We start from the raw sequence: 22328 nt of genomic DNA on the forward strand, positions 1-22328 counted from the left end.
AAGAAATATGAGGGTGGCATAATGTTATGTTTTCTTCACTGTATTAAAATAACATAATGCATGAACACAGTTTTTCCTACCGTAACATCCCGTCACTTAATAGAGCATCCCGTAGTGCATTGTCCTATAAGGAGAAACCTCGTACTACATAGCTGAACAATCAAAATATATTGTCAAAAGCTAATGCGGACTAAAAAGCATAATAATACTGCGATGAAAAATAATTATTTTGCCGCAGGTTTATATCTTAATATAATTTTGCTACGATTTTCTCTGCGGTAAGTAATGTTTCTAATGAGCTTTTCTTAGAGATGTGTACGGAATTAAATGAGTGTATTTTTGTTTTCGTCACAGCATCTAAGTTATTTGGCGCCCCAAGCAAAAACTAAATTTGTGCCCTCTCCCCCCTCTATTAATACTTTAATAACATGAGCTCAAAAATTGAATTCAAATTAAAGTAATTCAATATAATATTTTATATTTTTTTATTGCGATTTTTTACACTTGAAATAATCTAAAGAATCCTTAGTAGGATGTACAAAAAAAGCTAATCTTCTTGATGAAAAAGTGAGAGTACAAAATGCTCTATCAAAACCTTTGTGAACACTCAAGTCTACGACAAATCGATGCTCTAGCGTGCAATCTGTTCAACATTACCATAGAAAAAGTAATCCGAGATGCCATACTGGATATAATCAGTAGTGTGTGTAATAAATCCATACAAATCTTCTTCTGCGCTGATAACATAGATTTAGTGGCGAGATCAAAAAAGGCACTGATAGAATCATGAAGCACGAAAATGGGGTTGAAGATCAATGAAACAAAAACAAAATACATGTCGATTATGCCTAGTGATTGTGTCAATGACTTCATATACCTCGGAACCCTGTTAATAGCTACAAATGATGTCAGCAAGGAGATCAAGAGACATGTAGTATCAGAAGGTAAGAATACAATAAAGTACATCTAAACCGAATTTTGCCCAATAGGAGAGCACAAAAAACAATTATTACTTATCAGAAGTCAAAAATCCACGTCAAAAGCAGTAAAATCGTGCCGTCGCCGTTTTTTTGTTTAGTTAGGTTTGGGTTTAAGCAGCAAATCGACGTTTCACAACTGTCAGTTTGCGTTTCATAGACATTTTAGAGCAGCATATCAGTTAAATTATATTTCATTTAATATTTTATAAATATGTATCCACTAGTTAAAACGTATTTGGACTTTATGAAAACATAACTATACCAAAAAATACACATTCGCTATAACATTTATACATCGAAAGTAAATAAATAATGATAAGTATGTAAATATATTTATATTACTACATATAGAAAAGTTGGTTAATAAAGGTTAGATATTTTTACTAGTAAAAATATGTATCTACAGATGAAAATATAATATATTCCAAAATGATTTCACTGAAATGACATATTTTTTTTAATACTTCGGGATAGATTTTTTTTTAGATTTTCTTTGAGGGATATCCCAAGAATTTCTGGTTTGGATTCAGAGATGTAATTTATAATTTTTTCAGGGAGAGGGGACAAAAGTTTCCAGTCAGTGATAATTTTTTTTAATAATAAAATGCATTTTTCTGGCCAAATTCAACAGGGGGAGGGAAAGGCTAATGACGTCCTTAATTTTGGATCCAATATAAATGTGCTGCAGCTACGAAACTTTTTCAAAATATGACTTTCCTATTAAATTGAAAACATTTTATTTCACGAAAAGTTAATTTAAAAAATGATGCTAGATAGTAAAAAATGTAGGGTTTGCACTTTGGGCTCGCGTATTTGACTAAACATATTAAACTGCAGATGTTGATGTTCAGTTGACATTTGGAGAGATAAAATTTAGGAACATGTCAATCAGACTACCATAAACGAATAAGAAATGATTCAAGGATTTCGCGAATACATTCTCGAAAAGATTTCGCGAATACATTCTCCTAAAAAAATATCGCGTTGAATTCTATTCCTTTTTTTTCAAGTGAACATGAACGCTGGTTTTCATAAATGAATTTAATTATTTCTCTAATAAAAGCTTCGTATAAGACCAAACTCATCGCCACTATGCCTCTTTTCGATCTTTCAGAATACTTTATAACTGATATCAGGTGTGCAGTCTAAAATAACGCTAAAATATTTAGATTTTTCTGATGCGGCTTAAAATATTATCTCTAACAGCAGATGAGATTAATGCTAAAATACCCTGAATTTTATTACTACAATAAGAAGTGTTAGTTTCCTTAGAAATTACATGCTGCATGTGCACAGTTACGTCATATTTACTCAATAATTCAAGTCCTAAAAAAAATCCGTTATTCAGGGAAAACAGTTTATCGGACGAGCATCTAAATGAAAAATTATGTTGCGATAAATATAAAATTATGCTATAATCTTTCAAAATTCAGTTTCCAGTGATCTCTATCCTTTAAAATAACAGACTGTAACTCTATCTATACATTTTCCAGATTTAAATCGCTAAAGGGCTTCGAAATAATTTATAAATGCTTTTTTATATTTAGAAGAATTTTCGTGGGAATATAAATAACTATGCATATTTTTCCAATTACAACATCCTTTATATTTAGAAAAACAGAATAATTTATAACAAATACAGAAAACCGTATTGGATTTTATTGAGTGAAAAAGCCACCTTCTAAGGTAAGCTTCTCCATTACATACTATCTATGAATTAACGATTTTCTTGATCTCGTGATTAACTGTTGAGGATAAATTTGACGAAACGACACTATCTCAAATAGCTGATTTAAGGGGAATAGGCCACGTAGCTGGGTCATCAAATTTGCTATTGGAATTTATGTCAGTACTAGATTCGATTTGAAAATTATTAATAGTATGTTCACTAACTCTGTTATTATTATCATTTTCACTAATAGGATTTTCATCGCGAAAAATATTATTTGGCAAATTATTTATGTTTTTGCCACTAATAAAAATAATGTTATTTAATAAACCATTATTATCATTAAATGTATTATTTGATACATCGTTCATACTATTTTTCAGAAATATTCATATTAAAAAAGCTAACAAACAATTTCAAGCATTCTTGAACGTAATGTTCTTTTACTAATTTTCTTTTTCGGTTTCAGGCTCAGAATTATTTTTTTGATGCCATTATTGAGAGTTGAATTATATTATTATAGAATATAAAGATACTAAATATCTTTTTTTAGTAATTAAAATAGCTTAACCAAGCATTAAAAATAAAAAGTCAAATATATATATTAGATAAGTTATGAAATACTATTAAAAATAAAATAATTAAAAAGCAGTTTTTTAACTTATTATATGTAAATATATAATAAAACCATGACAGTATAAAATTTAATAAAAACGAAAGGTAATACTTAAAAATCACGATGTTTTAAAGTAAATTTTATAAAATATATATATATATATATGTATTTATAATATTTAAAGAGATTGCCTTCTACTATAAAAGTATTAGTAGAAGGCAAATATTTTCAGTATTTATCAACACATAATATGAAATATGCAAATAGAATATTATAAACAATTATTAATTATTTCAAAAAAATCCTATCCCTTATTTTGCAGTACCCCTTTCTCTTAATTATTTCTAGATTTTATTGTCTGGCTTTCTTTCTGTATAGAGATTGTAAACATTTTTTAGATCGTAGAAATAACTACCAACTCGGATATACCAAAAGTTGATGTTCTATGAAAGGAAATGAGTCATATTATTTCTTTGCAAACAAACACGTGCCAACAGCGTTGATAACAAACCATCGACTTGATTTGCTTATTTTTTACATACATTTCTTATATATTTTTAATATTTTTTTTAAGAATATATAAAAGGTTGAACATTTCATACATTTTATGTATCGGGTCTGTAGATGAATAGGTGGTATTATATTCTATAAATATGACCACGTAATTTGCATAAAATATAAATAATATATGCATGTTTTTATTGCTTTACAGCGAATAGCTTAGGTCAGTGCATCGTCGTGACAAATGATATCAGATTATATTCAGAAGTTTGTATTTGTATTTGAGTCTCAAGAAAATTCGTAAAATACTAACTAAATAATTGTATAAATAATATTAACAGCCTAACCCCCGAGGACTCGTATATGAGTCTTGAAAAACATCGTTTAGTGTAGTTTTTCTTTTATTAAAAAAATATTGTGAAACTATCGAGTTTGTTTATATATGATAATCAGAAATGGTAGTATACTATTTCTACGTACTATAAAATATAAAATAAATTATATTTGACTAAAAGTTTTTGAAAAACTAGTCATCTTATCCCATTGCAACGCAATGCAATGAGAAGTCGCCTTTTTGGGCACGCGAATTTTTTTTATGAAATATATGAACCATAAGTATTTATTTTAATTAAAAAATCATATTTTATGTTACACTTCTTAAACAGATATATAATTTAAGATCAAATTTTAGGGTTTGGCTAGGTAAACATAAAACTAATCTAATCAATCGAAATCGAAACATCCCGGTTGATAGTACATCAATTAATCCTATAATTATGTTTGTTATTGAAAATTAAAAAGTAAAATCGTTTCGGTATATGTAGATAAATTATATAACACAACAATCAAAGAGCTTCCAAAAAATATCAACCAATAACATTTTTACTGGGTGTACTATTTAAAAAAACGCGATGATTCACAGATTAAACCAAGGGAGAAAAGCTACAATTTGGATAAATTATCGCCATATTAAGTAAAATAATTGAAAATATAATATATATCTCTGAGGAATAAAATCATGAACAAATAAATATGTATTTTTCATTCCTAATATTTTGTGTAAATTGAAAATGGTTGCAATGGTTACAAATCAGTAATTTTTAATTTAATAATATGTATGTTTAAATGCTTCTATAAATTTTTGTAGAAACGATTCATAAAAAATATCCGTTTAAAATATAATATAATTTGCACTCACGAAATTTTTCGACGTCCTTTTTCTGCTTACAACTGCCACGGACACATTTATTTTTATCATTACACTTATAACCCCACTATATCCCTATTTATATTTATTTTTATCACTTACACTTTTTTAACAATTTTAATATTTTTTGATACGTATAAAAACACAGGAATTTCACAACTTCTGCACATTTATGCTGTATTTTTCCTTATTACATGTGCAGAACAAACACATTTTCTTCTCACATATATCTCCACACTTTTTATTTTTATTGGCTGATGATTTTTTGGCTTATCCGAAAGCCTTTCTGATGGATCGATTGATATGGTAGTAACTGGTGAAATATCTTTAGAATCGATATATTCCACTGAATTCTGCATCCATTCTTTAGTCTTACTCAAAAAAAAACTTAAAATTTAATTTTGCTGTTACGAGTCAAATTTTGATAGACACTGAAAGAATAAAAGAATGCGCATTGAAATAAATGAAAAACAAAACATTTTTTGTTTATTCTATTGTTTTTTGAAATTTATTATATATTTATTATTATACATTGAGGCATATAGTGTAAGGCCGGTAGTTCTAGTTTTTGGATCATCTGTCTGTTATGAAAAATATATAGCATTCTGAAATCTCTTTTCAAATTTTTTTTGCAAATTTGAATAGGCGTTTTATCTGTATTGCCATGTTTCTTCATTTTATATTTTTGAGATTCTGGCAAATCCCTATTTTTCCGAATTGTTCCACAAATTGCGCTTTCATCGCAGTGTTTACTAATTTTCCTGCATTTCCGGTGTATAATTTGAAATCATTTTGAAATCTGATTCGCTAACCATTCTATTCAACGTTTAGTTGAGGACTGAATACCCGAAAAATAAATCTATCAAACCATAGAAACATTTCCTTCATCCAGAGAAAATGTTTTGCTTTGCCTTGTAAACATTATTGAATTTGCCTAAAAAGTAATCAAATATTTGAAATTCTTGCATTTAAAAAAAAAAAAAGTAGAAATTTGTCTAAATCTATTTCTCGAAATATCGTCGTATTATGGGGTTCATTGAACTTATGAACCATATCCATAATAAACTAAATCACTTTTTCAGTTCACTTACTGTCACATCATTCCATTGTACTTTTTTTCTATATGTTTGTATTTGTGTGATGATTGCTGATTGACTGTATATTATTTTCCAGCAAAAAAAAAACGGTTGTAGTCTTATTTCAGGGATAGCTGAAACAACATAATTTAAATAGTCTAAAATAGAAAATGTTTTTTAAAGAGCAAGTGTTTATGCCTCATTTTTTAATAAGCCTCTAATCTTTTTTTTTTAATTAAAAATTATGCTTTGCTCTAATGGCTGAATAATACTTGTATTGTGTGGAGGAAACAGACAGTATAATTTGTTCATTACAATTAGACAAATTATTGCAATGAACCAAAGTATTATCACAAGTAAATTAATAATATAAATTATATCAAAATCCGATATCCTATTTAGTAACACGTTAGATGAATAAAATTTGCTATTTTTATAATGTGTTAAAAAAATAAGGAAATACTTAGCTCTATTTAAATTGTATTCTACGTGGTGCTTTGCAATTTTTCACATTGTTTAATCTAAAAATCAATGAAATACATCAATTTTTTGTATTTTATATCTACAATATATAAATATACATATAAAAACATTAAAATATAAATTTAATTTAATTTAATCTAATGAAAAGTGAAAAAAATAATTATTTTCATTATCGTCTATTATGGTACATTCTTAAATTTTTTTAAAAGCTTATTAATTCCTTTAAAATATTTAAATTTAATAATTGTATTACTGAAACAACATCATAATGTTTCAATGAATAAATTTAATTTTACAATATACTTACATACAACATAACTAAGCATATATTAAATTATAATAATATGAAATAAATGCGCTTTTATAATTAGTTAGAAGCGCATTGATTTAATACAATATATCTTTAGCAATATTTTTTTATCATAGTATAATATATTGCTGCTAAATAAGTATAATTTATGTAATTAAAATTTATACAATTTTGAAAAAAATATATTGCGAAAGTAGTATGATCCATAAATACAGATAAATCGCATCATAATTAGGTTGTGTGCTATTATTCATTTAAAATTATTACTCGCGCTTTTGTCATCTTGAATACGTAGCTTTTTCTAGTGTCTATTCAAGAGTGTTAATCAGTATTGACTCGAAAGTTCAGTCAAATGTCATTAACGTTTACTGTGAGTAATATATCGTATACGTTATAATATAATATAGCTTCGTAGTCTTGACACAATAATATTCATGTTTTTCCATGTGTATAATTTACTGTAGTTACGATTAAGTCTCTGAAAACTCACTTATTACAATATATGTATATTAGCAAAGCTTTTTTATATATTGTTATTTTGACAAAACAACGATTGATGCGTGGAAGCTACATATTTTGTTTCACAGTCGATATCGCGTAAAATTCCAGCTGGAGTTTCTCAAGAAATTTTGAATGATATCGCAAAAATAAAAGATCTATGTACGCTGAAACTACAGCTATTTGAATAAGTTCTCAAGGTGTTAAATCAATAGCAAATAAATTACAAACATGTTTTGAAATCTTAAGTAAATATTTTAAGAGGTTGAAAATTAGAATAAACCGAAATAAAACAGAACCAATTAATTTCACAATGCGTATTCAAACTTTACCACCACCTCTCCTAAATGAAGAGGGCAGTTACGTAAAATGTAAAACAAGCGTTATATACCTGAGCTTACACCTTGACTTCAAACTTAAGCTTAATAAACATATTTTTCGCCATTGCGGCAGATAGATGGCTATTCAATTGAATGAGCGCAGTCCTCATAAAAAATAAAATTTTAATCTATAAACAAAAATTATTCTATAAAAATTATATAATTTTGTACTTATCTAAAAAAATGGCAAATTTACTTTTAACCCTTTGAGTTGTGAATTCATTTATACACATTTGTTAACTTGTTAGGATACACTTGGGAGTGAGTTAATTTTACGTATTTTTCCATACATATTTATGATGTTATTTATTTATTATTATTTTATCAATCTTTATTTATTTAATATTATTTTATTAATAAAAAATCAATGATTTTTAACGTTGTATTGCTTTGATATATTTGACTACGTTTTTGTATTAGTATGTTTGAAAAAAATATTTTAACGATAATTTATTTTACATATTTTTTATATAATATTCGGTCTTTGTCGATTTTTTTATATCAATTCAGAGGCTCTCAATATCATTCATAAAATTAACATAAAATATTTTTCTTATGCTTATTTATTTCGTATATTTTCTATAAAAATGATTAACATTAAGTCATTTTTTTTTATAAATATATTTTTTATTCCTTAATTTTTCAGTTATATATGTAAATAACTATCTAGGGTACCTCAAAACAGTGAAAGATCGATCGCCGTACATGTACGGCGATACCGATCAAATGATTAAATAGCAATAATTTACGAACACTGTCATTTTTGTACCAAAAAATATTATAAAAATATTTTACAAAACCATACAAGGGTAAAGACAATATAACAATGGCTCCAGATCTTTAGCCAAATATATTAAAATTATCACTTTTTTATTGATTTTTTCTTGAATTATAACCACCGAAGTTTTTTATATTCTTATTTTTTTATCAATTTGTAAACATGCACATGGTTATAAACCAGTAATATGTGTGATAATTTTATTTTATAAACTTTCAGAATGATTTTCATGAAAAAATACAAACAGAAACTTACATTTATAAAACCTACAATAATAAAAAAAACACTCACATGATACTAAGCTAAGTATACATATTTATAAGATATGACAATAAAATGTTACCTGAACAAATCGATTTTTTCTTATTTTAAGAACTTTTTTTAGATATGTTTGGTTAACTATAATTATATTAGTGGTACTAATAATGAATTTTATAATTTTATAAATATTTATAATTAAATTTTTATATCATCGTTCACAGTAATATTTTTTATTTATTCAAGACTGGAACATATTTAGGGGTCTGGTAGTAAAAAAAGACACCAAATTAGATTACCCCAATAAAACAGAAAAAAATCAAGCAGTTGAAGAAGAGAAAATTGCAAGAAAAAAATACAAAAAAGATTGGAGAATTATCCTAATAAATTGATTTCGAAAAAACTGGAATATTAAAAAAAAATTATTGATTTATAGTTATTTTGGTGAATCACTAATGGGTGATTAACTGACATGAGATTAAATGATATAAGTTTTATTAAACGTCATGATAAAAAGACATTTCACGCAATATACTAAAATACATAATAATAAATGGAAGACATCTCGATTTGGCGGGACTTGTTTCGTTTTATAATATCTTGAGCAATACCAAAATAGCACCCAGAATCAGTGAATAAAGGTTGGTCAGAATCGGTGAATGAGTCCATTAGGATGAACCTCAACAAACGCCTTCTAAATTGGAAAATTATAGCCTTCTGCTCTAGTATTACTCTCAATTTTTAACAAACACAAATTACGTGCAAGTATCTAATATTATATGTATGTATATAGCACGTATTTTATCAAATCAAATTGTAGGTACTGGATGGTTATCAAGTTACCTTAAACTGATAACATATGACACAATCATGCAAATATGTGTTGTTGTGTATTCGATGTTTAGCAAGTTTTTTTTAATATATGAATACATGATAAGCTACTATTCTTTGTATCAAAGAATTTTATTTAATACACCTTGCATTTTAGGCATATAAATACACAACCCTATAACATTGCGTCGAAAGCTTAGTCATTGTATTAAAAATCTATATTTTGAGTTAAATTTTTACGATAAATATATTTTTATGTTTTAAATAAAATGTAATTTATTAATTTGAGTATTTTTGCGATGCAATCGGATATAAAATTAATTTATCTAAACGCTATGTGTACTTTAATTGCAAAAGATTTCCTTAGAACATGTTCAATGTATAAACGCCATTCATATGCAAGAATTTTCTAATTAGTATTAAACTTTATCGTCACCTTGTATATATTCGGCAGTGTGGTTCGTTTCGTTTTGTCAATGACGAATGTCTATGATTACAAAATTGTTTGACCCAATCATAGACAATGTATGCTAACGCTTCGATAACCTTAATAAAAAAACAAGTTATTTCCTGGTGTCTAAAATAGAGACCTATTTTAAATCTCAATCCACCGGATGTTGGCATATCTCCTAAGAAAAAACAAGGTGGCATTGTTGCGCTTCTGCAATGCCAAGATTATGAAATTTGCCAATGAACTTGAAAATCGTCCATTTACAGATTGACAACAATGTTGCTTATATATTATAGAAACGATACATAATAAAAAAATGTATTGTATAATTAAAGTCTTAACAAGCAATAAAATATATGTCTTATTATTCCAAAAACACTACCAACTTAAATTAGTATGTGTAGAATGAAAAGCCCGAGAATTTCTTATTTAGTGAAATAATTTTAAGTATACGTGTATTATTAAATAAAGGTTAAATATGCACATTGTACGATAATTTAAAATTGATTGAAGAATCAGCGATATGTTTATAAAGTTTATGTCAAAGATTGTATAACATATTTTTTCTATACATATATAAATATGGCCATATAATTACATTTATTTCATAGTTAGATCAATCTAGGAATCAATAGGATTCTATAAATAATCATGTCAATATCGTTGCAATCACATGTGTTCAATGCCTTTAACATTATAAATTTAAATTCCTCAATAGCATAATCGAGCTACCAACATTTAGTCAATATGTGTTGTATAAATCTAGTTGTAAATGTATAATCAGATTTTTTGTCCATTATCCTGTCAATTAACTAACACTAACTGCTTTTAATCATTTATGGTACTTAAATAATTATTAAAATTAATAATGTAAATTAAGATCATAAACAAATTTTCTGATTGGTAGTATTGCTACTTCATTAATTTTCACTGTTAATTCTGATCTCGCAAGATATAAATTAGAAAAAGTATCATACGGATATTTAACATTTGATCTTAGAATTGATGAAGCAATATGTTTTTTCATTGATCTATCTAATTGTTAATCAATAGTAAAATTGAAGACGAGTTTCACAAAATTGTATTCGTTTATGTGATTGTTTATTTATTTTTAAATCACTACTTTAAGGTGATTAAATGCTACATCTTTACCAAGTTCAAGTCGAAGTTCATGATCATTGTCATGTATCGTTTAAAGTTTACAGTCATTGCGCTTTTCATCGCAATATATAATTCATAATTATTAATTACTTTGCATCGTTGTCTCATTATATAATATAAGTAAGACCTGCATGATTAATTTAAATTTTGAAGCATCTTTCAAGTTTACGGCATAATGCTCCTAGAACCTGACCCGATTGCTTGAAGCACTTCCAATCAAACAAAGGTTAAACGGTACCATAAGTATCGTTTATTAAACGAGTTGCTACTAGTATACAATAATAATACTTTACCAACGTAATAGCTTACTTGCGTTAAAAATATATTTTTAATATGCTAAATAAATATTCAGAATAAGATTAACAAGCACAGTGACTGAATCAATTTTTCTATAAAATATACATAAAAAAAATTCAAGTTATTTTTATAAAAGTTCACGAGAATAACGACTATGAATCTTATCTATTCAATAAATATTATTATTTTTTTAATTTTAGTTGACAAGGATTATATTTAATTTATATAAAATATGGCGTGTACTAATCAGAATCTTAGCATCTTTTTAGTTTTTAAAGTATTACAACTTTTAGCATGCATTGTTTTTTTCAGTGTGTGTTTTAACCAAATTTATTGACACTTTATTTTTTAATTGTCAAGTAGAAAATGATTAGCTAACAATAATATTAATATTTCAAATCAGGCTTTATAGTTTGGGCGTCTTCAAGATGTACTCTTTATTTCCTTCTAAATTTCCATTTGAATCTATACTTCACTTTTCGACACAAATATTAGGTGTACCCAGAATTAATGTCAATTTTTTTAAATATAGTTTTTGAAAGTAGTTAATTTCTGTCTGCTAAATAAATAGTTAAATTCTATTTTAAAGTTATTGTGTTGGAGCTTTAGTTGATATTTTTTAAAGGACAAAAAAATACGGATAATTTTTGGAGTAATTTTTACTGATAAAAATGCAAAAGCTGCTACAAACAATATTTGTCCAATTTATGGCCACATCTTAGATATCAGACAATGTCAGAGATGGCTTAAAAATATAATCTGATGTTGAGTAAATAGTGACAGGAGCTGAAATTAAAGCATATACTTCGTAGTTTACTATCTAAAGATGTTTAAAAATATTGGCAAAATCTGAAAAAATGTTAAGTTCCCATGAACTTTCTAATCAGTTCAAAACACATGTACTATTTTGCGAAAAAATAACATTTACATTTATTTCTCTAAAATCAGATCACTAGGTATGAAAATTGGGTCTTAAAAAAATGGCTATCTTACGCTTTTATTCCAATCCTCAAATCCTGATTGCACCCAAAAAATGTTTTGTTGTATTTTGGGATTTCATAGGAATTGTTTTAAAGTGAAACAGTGACTACAAAAGTGTATTGTAAACTTTAAACTCGATTGAGTAAAATGAGACTATATCTAATGAATAGACATTACAAATATTTTCTCACATAACAACACACTGCTAGATTTTAACAAATTCAATTTACTATAGAGTATTGATGATTCTAAATTGCATACAAAAACGCCTTTAAATTTTCCTAATAATGTTACTAAACTATTTTTTAAATACTTAACATATATTTTATACTTATATTTATAGCTATTTTAATCATGATAATATACCCAAATATGCATTTTTGGTAGTTATTTATTATTTTGTTATTAATTTTTTCATTTTTTATTTTCAGGACTCTAAAGGCATCGAAATGAAGATCGTAAAGTGAGTATATATTTTAAAATCAGAATAGAAAACAACATTATTCTAATAACAATAACCGATTAAAAAATCACCTATTTGATAATATACAATACATCAACAAGTAAACCGCTTTGCAGGCTTTGAGTCTTCTATGCGGAATTGATGTCCGGCTCACCTTGAACATTGTATTATGATTCACTGGCAATATGATCTTAATACAATTCATAATTTATTATCAAATCGATCACCCAAAACCTTGCAGTCGCTGAGATTCGCTTTTGCTCGCTGTCTCGCTTACCTTTGTAAAGACATGTTTTATTTATTGTGGATATTAGCATGTTTTTAAATGCCTAATGACAAAAATTAATTTACATCTAATTACGTATAATAAGTAATTTATTAATGAGCCTATATATACAATTTATATTATACTATTGCTTTATTTAATTATCTTTCTTTCGTTATAGAAATTTCGAGTATATAATTCCTGGTATTTCACTAGTTATTTTTTAGTCATAAATGACAAATTCAATGTCTGTGTAAAGAATAGTTCTCTACATACACTGATGCAACAATTTACTTTTTTCATTGTGTATTACATATATTTATTTATTATGTATTTTAGGTACAAGGCGGCTGTGAACGAGCCATCGATAACCATCGAATCGGGCTCTACCGTCCCTTTGATGGAAAGTACCACCATAGAGAGAGACGTAGAGTTAGAAGAGTATGATCCGTTTATGCATAGGGAAGTTGATCGACCTACAACGTAAGTTATTATTTTAATTTTAAGACAGTGTTTATCCTAATGTGTACCAATTTAATATACAACGAATGACGAAAATGGCAAATAAAGTATAATTCTAAGATAAATATGCATTATTTTAATTTTTTTAGGCTTAAAATCAAGATTAAATACTTATTTATCAGTTACTAAAGCACAGATTATGAACGCAGCGCCCCCACATTTATTTAAACTATAAAATCCTGACTAAATGATTGAATATTTGTCATTGCTGAAAATTTTAACAAACTTGCCCTCTTTGCATCCGTAAAATAACCTGATTACTAGCATATTTTTAAAGTTTAATTATAGACAGTATTCCTTACTATATAAGAAGTGTACAATTTTATGCTTTACTCAGATATATAATTATTATTAAATATTATTTATTATTTATTTTATTAATTTATTTAGCTTAATAGCTAATCTTTACATCTAACAAATTTAGTAAACATATATAAAAATATATAAAAAATTCATAACAGAAAGAAAAAATAAAAATATACAATAATAAAGTCTTAATATTAAAATTTATTTCTATATGTACGAAGGTGTTTTTTTATTCCATTTATGAAACAAGTTATATTTTTGCTGTTTCGGATTTCTCTTGGAAGACTATTATATAAATCAAAACCTCCGTACATAATTCCCCTAGCCGTACTCGTTTTCTTATACTTAATTATCTTTAAATTTTCTTTATTTCTAGTATTATATTTATGTACATCTTTATTTCTTATTAAATACTTATTAAAATATTCTGGTAACATATTATTTTCTAACTTATATATAAATACTAAAACATTCATACTCAATATTTCTTGAACATTCAACCATTCTAATCTATCAATCATACTTTTACAATTAGTTAATCTATTTTTATTTAAGATTACTCTCATTGCCCTATTTTGTAATTTTTGCAACATTTGTTTGTCTAATTTATTTAACATATTTAACAGTGTTGCACAATAATTAAAATGGGGCAATATTATACTATTGTAATTTTTTTTTTTTGTATTTATACTTAATATATTTCTTAATCTAGATAATAAACCTATTTTTCTACTAATTTTTTTTAATATGTAATTACAATGTTCTTTAAAATTTAATTTTGTATCAACAATTACTCCTAAATATTTTATATTATCCACTATTTCTATACTAGAGTTATTTATTACTATTTTGGTACTATTATCTAACACATTTTTATAATTAATAAACATACATTTAGTTTTATTCTCATTTAATTTAAGTACATTATTCTTTAACCGTATTTCTAATATACTTAATTCATTATTTAAATTATTTACAATTTCTTTAATGTTATCACCTATGCAATACATTAATGTGTCATCCTTTTTTTTTTTCAATTTATTTCAATACTTGTCTATATACAATATTTTTAGTATATCGCCTTCACGTATTGCAATAGCACGTAATCAGCCGTCAGCACGTCGCTGTTCAGTTTCATTAGCGGCTTCATTGACACGTATGCACGTATGCAGTATTGCACATAATCGGTCGTCAGCACGTAGCTGTTCAAAAGTTTATAACTCACAATTCACCACCAACCATTTATTTTAAATTTACTGCAGGCAATCAATCGCTAACAGTTTACCGCCGCTTCAATTGCTCGCATAAACAATTTATAGTCTACAAATGATCGCTAGCATACTTTACTGTCTAGAAACAATGAAATATATTTGGACAAATTGTAAAATTATTTTTTAATTTAAGTTTCTACCTTTAGCTATGATTAGCATATTTTTAAATTTTGTGAGCTATGAAGAAATATAACGGAAATTAAAAAATAGGTGTATGGAAATATGTAATTTTATAGTTACATGTATCACATTAGGTATATCAGAGTACATTGAAAAAAATCAAAATTAATTTATGCAATATTCAGAATCAGTCACGTTTGGATAATTAATTAGTAATAAATTTAAAAATAGAGCAAATTGTAAATTTTATATAAAACTTGTTTATAAGGGTGGCGTAGATGATTTCAGGAACAAGTCACTACTTATCATCCTTACATTTGGAAATCGATTGCATTAAAAAAATTAATGAAAAGTGCATTGCACAATATTTAAGTGCATTTATATTTAAATATTGTGCAATACGGACAACATAAAAAAGTTTCACAATTGTGATGAATTGTTGTAATATTGTTTATAATATAAAAGATATAGTATAAATATATATAGGTAAATAAAGTAGTAATTTTGACATCAATTAGGTCATGATTTTTCCAAATAAAAATATATGTATATTAAAATTTTCATGATTTAATAATAATTTAATTTATCTATCTATTTATATAAAAAGTATACAAAAATTATTTTTACTAGAAAAATGTTCATCACTCCATCCAATATTTTATTTAAAAAAAAAGTACTCTTAAGATATAAAACAAAACAAAATTATAAAGAAGTCACTGTTTTATTTAATGTAACATAGATAAAATCTGAAGACTTATTGAATAACTTAATCTTCAAATCAAAATCATATAAGCATATAAAGAAACAATACTGTGTCTTAAAATTGCAAAAAATTTAGTTTTTAATTAAACAACTCGTTATTATCATAGACGTCATATATGACAAACTAAAAATAAGTTATTGGATTGGTAAAGAGGGTAGATTATACCCTCTGCATAATACGTTGGCGTCTTCACGAGCTAAAATTATAGAGTAATCACGCATCATAAAGTGAAATAGACCTTTGCCTTATCCAAAAAAAAACAACTATTAATACGATACGATCGATCAACACTGGATTAGGTTTTCCCTCAGCGCCAAATATTGGAAAAGTCGCAAAAAATTAGCATCGAGATTCAATATATGTTAATAGATTTTAATTGTGTCCGTTGTAACTCACTTAAACGTTGTAGTATGCAGATGACATGTATGTCATTAGCAGATGTGTCAGCATCATTGAAACACCAAAACTATTACAATATTGCTTTAATATAATGTAAACAATAAATTTGCTAATATATGTAATTGTTTAACAATTTATTTTTCTTTCAGTAACTGTGAAACTTTCATCCATCTTCTGAAGGGATCACTAGGCAGTGGTATTCTTGCAATGCCAAGGGCCATTATGAACGCTGGCATACTGTTTGGCCCTCTATTGACGATTGCGATTGGAGCTATATGTACGTATTGCATTCACGTACTGGTGAAAACCTCCCGGGAACTATGTCGCAAAAGAAGGGTCCCTGCGCTGAGCTACGCAGAAACAGCAGAAGCGGCTTTCTTATCTGGACCCAACTCTTTCCACAAGTACTCGCGTCTTGCCAAGTAAGTTAAATTTCATTCAAACAAAGATTTGCTACATTACATTTAAAATACCACCAGAGTCAGCTCCTATAGAAATGGATTTTACTTAAAAATATTATCATTAATTATCAGAACATTATTGAAAAATTATATTTTATTCATGATTAATAAAAAATAAATATAAATAAGAAAGTTACACTGATTATTTGCTAGTGTATTTAAAATTATTCTTTGTGGATTAGTAAATTGTGGTTTGTGAACCGCGATGGCGGCAAGCCCTTTAGAGCGAAGTTATGTACCTAATGCGTTTATTCAATTTTATCTTGGATTTGTACGTTTAAGTATTAAACTTTTATTATACATTACCATTCAATTCACTTGAAGAGGCAGTGCTAAAGCTTTATGAATATGATTGCCTCTGTTTTATCGTGATTACCAACCATCTAATGAAATACGATAATCTCGACCTTTCCACACGATATAAAAAAACACTGGAAGGTGATCTGGATGACGTCTGGATCTGAGTGTTAACCTTGACAAATGACAAAATCAAATGTCCAGACTTCATTTGTGTTGTTTGTTACAGTGCGTCATTGCTGGTCGAATTGCACCATTATTTATGTTTTATTGCAAAAACATTTTTCGTTCAGTGTAATTATTTAACAATTATATATAAAAAATTAAATAGAAATTTAGCGTTAGGAAAATCAGTAAATAATGAAAGAAATATTAAATATGTAGCATACATTATTTATTAATAAAGATTCTTTATATTATATATGACAGATTTCTCAGAAATCTCAGTGAAAGGGTTCAAATTCCAAATAAACTCAGGTGTTTCTTAATTTATATTGTGTCTTGGAGATCAGGATGAGTGATTAGTTTACTGTTTTGATTACGACTGATCGTCACAAATTTGGTTATTTTATTTTTTATCAATCTACATATGATACTTTGCTATAATTTTTTTTTAATCATGGAATTTCTGTATAATTATTTTTTAAGATTTAGTTATTTCAATAATTAATTAGATTTTTAAATATAAAGTTTACGCGGATTTATTTAGTAATTAATATATTATTTTAACCCTTAAATGCATGATTTTTCCAAATTCAAAAATAAATATAGTTTTATACTAAAATTAGGCTGAAAGTGACGGCAAAATTTTAAAAATATTAAGGCTTACTAGTGAATTAAATTTATAAAAAAATATGCAACATCATTCAGAACGAAAACAAAGTATATTAAAATTAAAAATATACAAAAAATATTTACAAGTGAAAATTCTTAAGACAATTTTTCTTATTATTAAAACATAAGACCACCACACCAATTTGTTTGTGAAATTCCATTGCATTTCGGTATTTTGCATTTGTTCTTTTTAGTCAATATGGGCCAGTGTCTACAACTTCATGCTTTGTTTATTTTATGCAACTATTACAAAAATAAATAAACAATAGTAGACTAACTTTTTTGGAGTATATAAATTAATTTTATTTTGTTTTATATCTATTAGTACCAATGAAAACAAGTGTTGAAATTCCCAAAAATGTGACACATTAGCACCCAACGAATTTTTTTTAAAAACGGCATTATCACGCATACAGAGACATCAATCGGAATAATTTTAAAACACAATCGCTCGGCGTTTGTTACACACATGTAACATTTTCAATAGAGTTCCTTTATTGAACGTAGACTGATAAGTACTTAAATAAATTGTTGCAGATTTGCAACACCATGCATTTAAGGGTTAATGTTGATCGATCATCACTGAATATATTATCTCTAATATCTTAAATATAATACAAATCGGAAGAATTTTCGATCTAGATCATGCTTAGTTATGTAATATAGTTTATAAATAATAAAATTGATATATATTTTTTACATCTTTTAAAAAAAATAGTATTGTATATGTACACCCATTTTTATTATTTATTTAATATAATACTAACATGAAAATAGAATATATACATTTATTTGTGGGCTAAGATACCATAATGTCTCTCTTCATAAATATATTCTTAAAATATAAACCCTGTTTATAAAAGCTTAATTTTAATTAAATTTATAATGTATCAGATATAAATCTGAGATATTTTGGTGATTTTTCAAAGTCAAGTATGATGGAGAGATTCCTTTTGTATTTAAGCCCCTCAATTACTTAATAAAATCTATTACCTTACTTAAAATATTATTTTTTTAAGGGCTACAATTAATTTATTTTTGGTGCTCGATCTGCTGGGCTGCTGCTGCGTGTATGTATTATTCGTGGCGAAGAACATAAAGCAAGTCATAGACTTTTACACCTCGTCGTACATTGATCTCAGATATTATATGGTTATGCTTTGGCCTTTCCTGATAATGATCAATCTCATCAAGGACCTCAAGCGACTTTCTCCATTATCTATGGCAGCAAACCTACTCATCGCCTTGGGGATGGGCATCACTTACTATTACATGTGTTTGGATTTGCCTTCCCCAACTGAAAGACCTCTCTTTTCGACTGTTCGCCAACTGCCATCCTTCTTCGGAACGGTCATCTTCGCCTTGGAAGGAATCGGCGTAGTAATGCCTCTGGAAAACCACATGAAGAACCCAAAGAGCTTTCTGGGATGGCCGGGAGTATTAAACTTCGGCATGACTTTGGTCGTATTCATGTACGCCACCACCGGATTATTGGGATATTGGCATTATGGAGACGACACACAAGACAGCATCACACTCAACCTACCTAAAGATGATATGTAAGAAATATTTCCATAATTTAAAGCGTTTCATTCTTTGCGCGTTTATAAATATGTATTATTTTCCATAATTAGTAATTCTGTACTGCTATGCTTCAGTTACAATTAAATTAAAAATATTAGTTGTTTATGTATAATGAAAGTTAAAAGATTATATTAAACAGACATTCACATTATTTGATATGATAATACTATTTTATACTTAAAAAAAAGTATATATATATATATGCTGTATCGATTGCGTTAATACTTATTAAAATATATACATATATATCTATTGAATCCAATCTCACAGAATCGTAATTATTTATAAAAAAATATAAGCATATAATTTTCATTGTAACTGAAAGCTTTAGAAATACTATTTAAGATAAATTATTTAATAATATTACTTAAAATCTATACATAATTATAAGTACTACGCACATCTTTTGCTCTAGTGTATGTTTCTGCATTTCCCTTTTAATACAAATTAAATTAGTTACTTATTTATCTAGTATGCATTCGATGTGTGTATTGCAAATGCGCCTAACTTTGCGTATGTATTGCATTAATGCGTTTTACTTATTGTTTATATTTATTCTTCAAGTGCACGATTTCATTTCCAGGCTAGCTCAATCGGTCCAAGTGATGATCGCCATCGCTATATTCCTCACGTACAGTCTACAATTCTACGTGCCGATGGAAATAATTTGGAACAACATCAAGCATCGCTTCGACGAGAAGAAAGTCATGGCCGAGTATTCCCTCAGAATCTTCTTAGTCACCCTTACCGTCGTCTTGTCCATCGTCTTGCCCAACCTCGGACCGTTCATCACCTTGATAGGAGCTGTCTGCCTCTCCACCCTTGGACTGATCTTCCCGGCTGTCATTGAAGTTGTCACATTTTTAGACAACCCTGATTATACTAAAAGTATATGGTTTTGGTTGAAGAACGGCTTCCTGATCGTATTTGGACTCGTGGGTTTCGTCACCGGAACTCAAGTCAGCATTCAAGAATTCTCACACGGTTGAATCTGTTGAAAAACTATTTAGTATATATTTAGATTTAAGATCGTAAAATATAGTTTGTAAGGGTATAGACTTAATGGAACTTAGCCATCCGATACCCCACAAGCTAAGTTTTATTTAGCGTGTGGTTGCGGTAAAACGAAGTTTAATACATTTTAAGAAAAACTTGTCTTTCCTTGAATTTGGATGCTGCGATTCAACATGTATGGGAAATGTGGGGTTAGTTAAAAAATAAACGAAAGTATACATGTATCGTTTGTGGATTGCTTACAAAGTCCAACGCTGAGTTAACTATCTAATCATTCCTAAAAAATGTGAGCATATCTAGTACATGCAACTTTTTTTATAATGCGCAGCTTCATATCCTAATTTCCCACAACATAAAATCATTTGATTCTTATCTTAAATTTATAAAGTTTGAAGCAACAACACAAAGGTAACTTTTACAGTTGGCATTTATTGCTTCTAACTTATTCCATAATAAACTGTGGTTGTTTTTCTAAGCTCATCACAATAAAAAGTAATTCAGAAATAAATTAAGGAATAGGCGTTTACTTCAAATTATAACATTTATACCACACGATAATATCATGCTTCTAGAGTTAGGCATTTTAATTCTGAAACGATATGACTAGAAATTAAGAATGATAGATATTAAACAACGCCGATGGCGTGGGGAGCTCACGATCGTCGGGAAAACTATTTTCAGTACTACCTTTTTATGTATGAAAAAGTATGCGCCTGGTTTTTTTAAGACATAAACCATGGTGAAACGATTGAGGTGTCTGGTTTTACTAAAAAATATAATACACATTCATTAAAACTATGCCCGTATTCAACATCTATTAATACACCCCGTTAAAACGGGGAATTTACATTAATAAAAGATATACTTTTATTTTTTTATTACATATTCTTTTTTATTATTAATTTTTTATAGTTGTAGGCATAGTTACTCAAATATTATCTTAATAAATAAAGACATATTAGTGATTCATAAATAAATTTATGAATCGCGAATGCGCATATTTTATTCTTGGGTTATGGGATTCATTACTTATTGGAAATATTTTTAGGAATAAGATATTTTTTACATACCAAAAGACCAGTTAAAAACAACGCTTGATACTAATGAAGATGTGTTAAAAGAACGTCATTATGTACTTGCAATATACAATAATAGTTTTGATAAAAAGGTTTACTGGTCACCTTAGGTTTGGAGGAATTAATTCTCAACGTAAATTAAATTTATTGTATAACATATTGTAAAGCATCAAACAATGTACATATGTTCATGATATTCTTGTATGCTTATATAATATCAATAAAAATAATAAAAATTAAAACATATTTTTACTTACATTACGTACCATTTAAAATATTTATAATATAAATTATTTAATAGAACAATATTAGACAAGTAAACGCAAAAATCTGGCTTAAACATAACTACTTCAACATTAAGTGGAGCAATTAAGATAAGTTGTAAGAGTAAGTATACAAATTATCGACTCTGAAATAGTACATCCATAACAACTTTATTTTTTCTGGATCTAATAAATAATAAATCACAACGAATA

General features: G+C 27.2%; 1 protein-coding gene across 1 annotated transcript in view; it reads left to right on the top strand.

Moving 5' to 3' along the window:
- Positions 1-21268, top strand: part of LOC148234107 (proton-coupled amino acid transporter-like protein acs) — a 43868-nt gene extending 22600 nt beyond the window's left edge. Inside the window, exons 2-6 of the mRNA XM_088188179.1 lie at positions 12909-12940; positions 13545-13688; positions 16736-17008; positions 19198-19737; positions 20346-21268. Coding sequence (XP_088044305.1) covers positions 12909-12940; positions 13545-13688; positions 16736-17008; positions 19198-19737; positions 20346-20751 — 1395 coding nt within the window. The 3' untranslated portion in view covers positions 20752-21268. The remainder of the gene's footprint in view (positions 1-12908; positions 12941-13544; positions 13689-16735; positions 17009-19197; positions 19738-20345) is intronic.
- The last annotated feature ends 1060 nt before the right edge of the window (positions 21269-22328 follow it).

The sequence above is a fragment of the Plectrocnemia conspersa genome, unplaced genomic scaffold, assembly GCF_051122295.1.
Source record: "Plectrocnemia conspersa isolate PC_06_02 unplaced genomic scaffold, ASM5112229v1 ptg000006l, whole genome shotgun sequence".
NCBI classification, from domain to species: Eukaryota; Metazoa; Arthropoda; class Insecta; order Trichoptera; family Polycentropodidae; genus Plectrocnemia; species Plectrocnemia conspersa.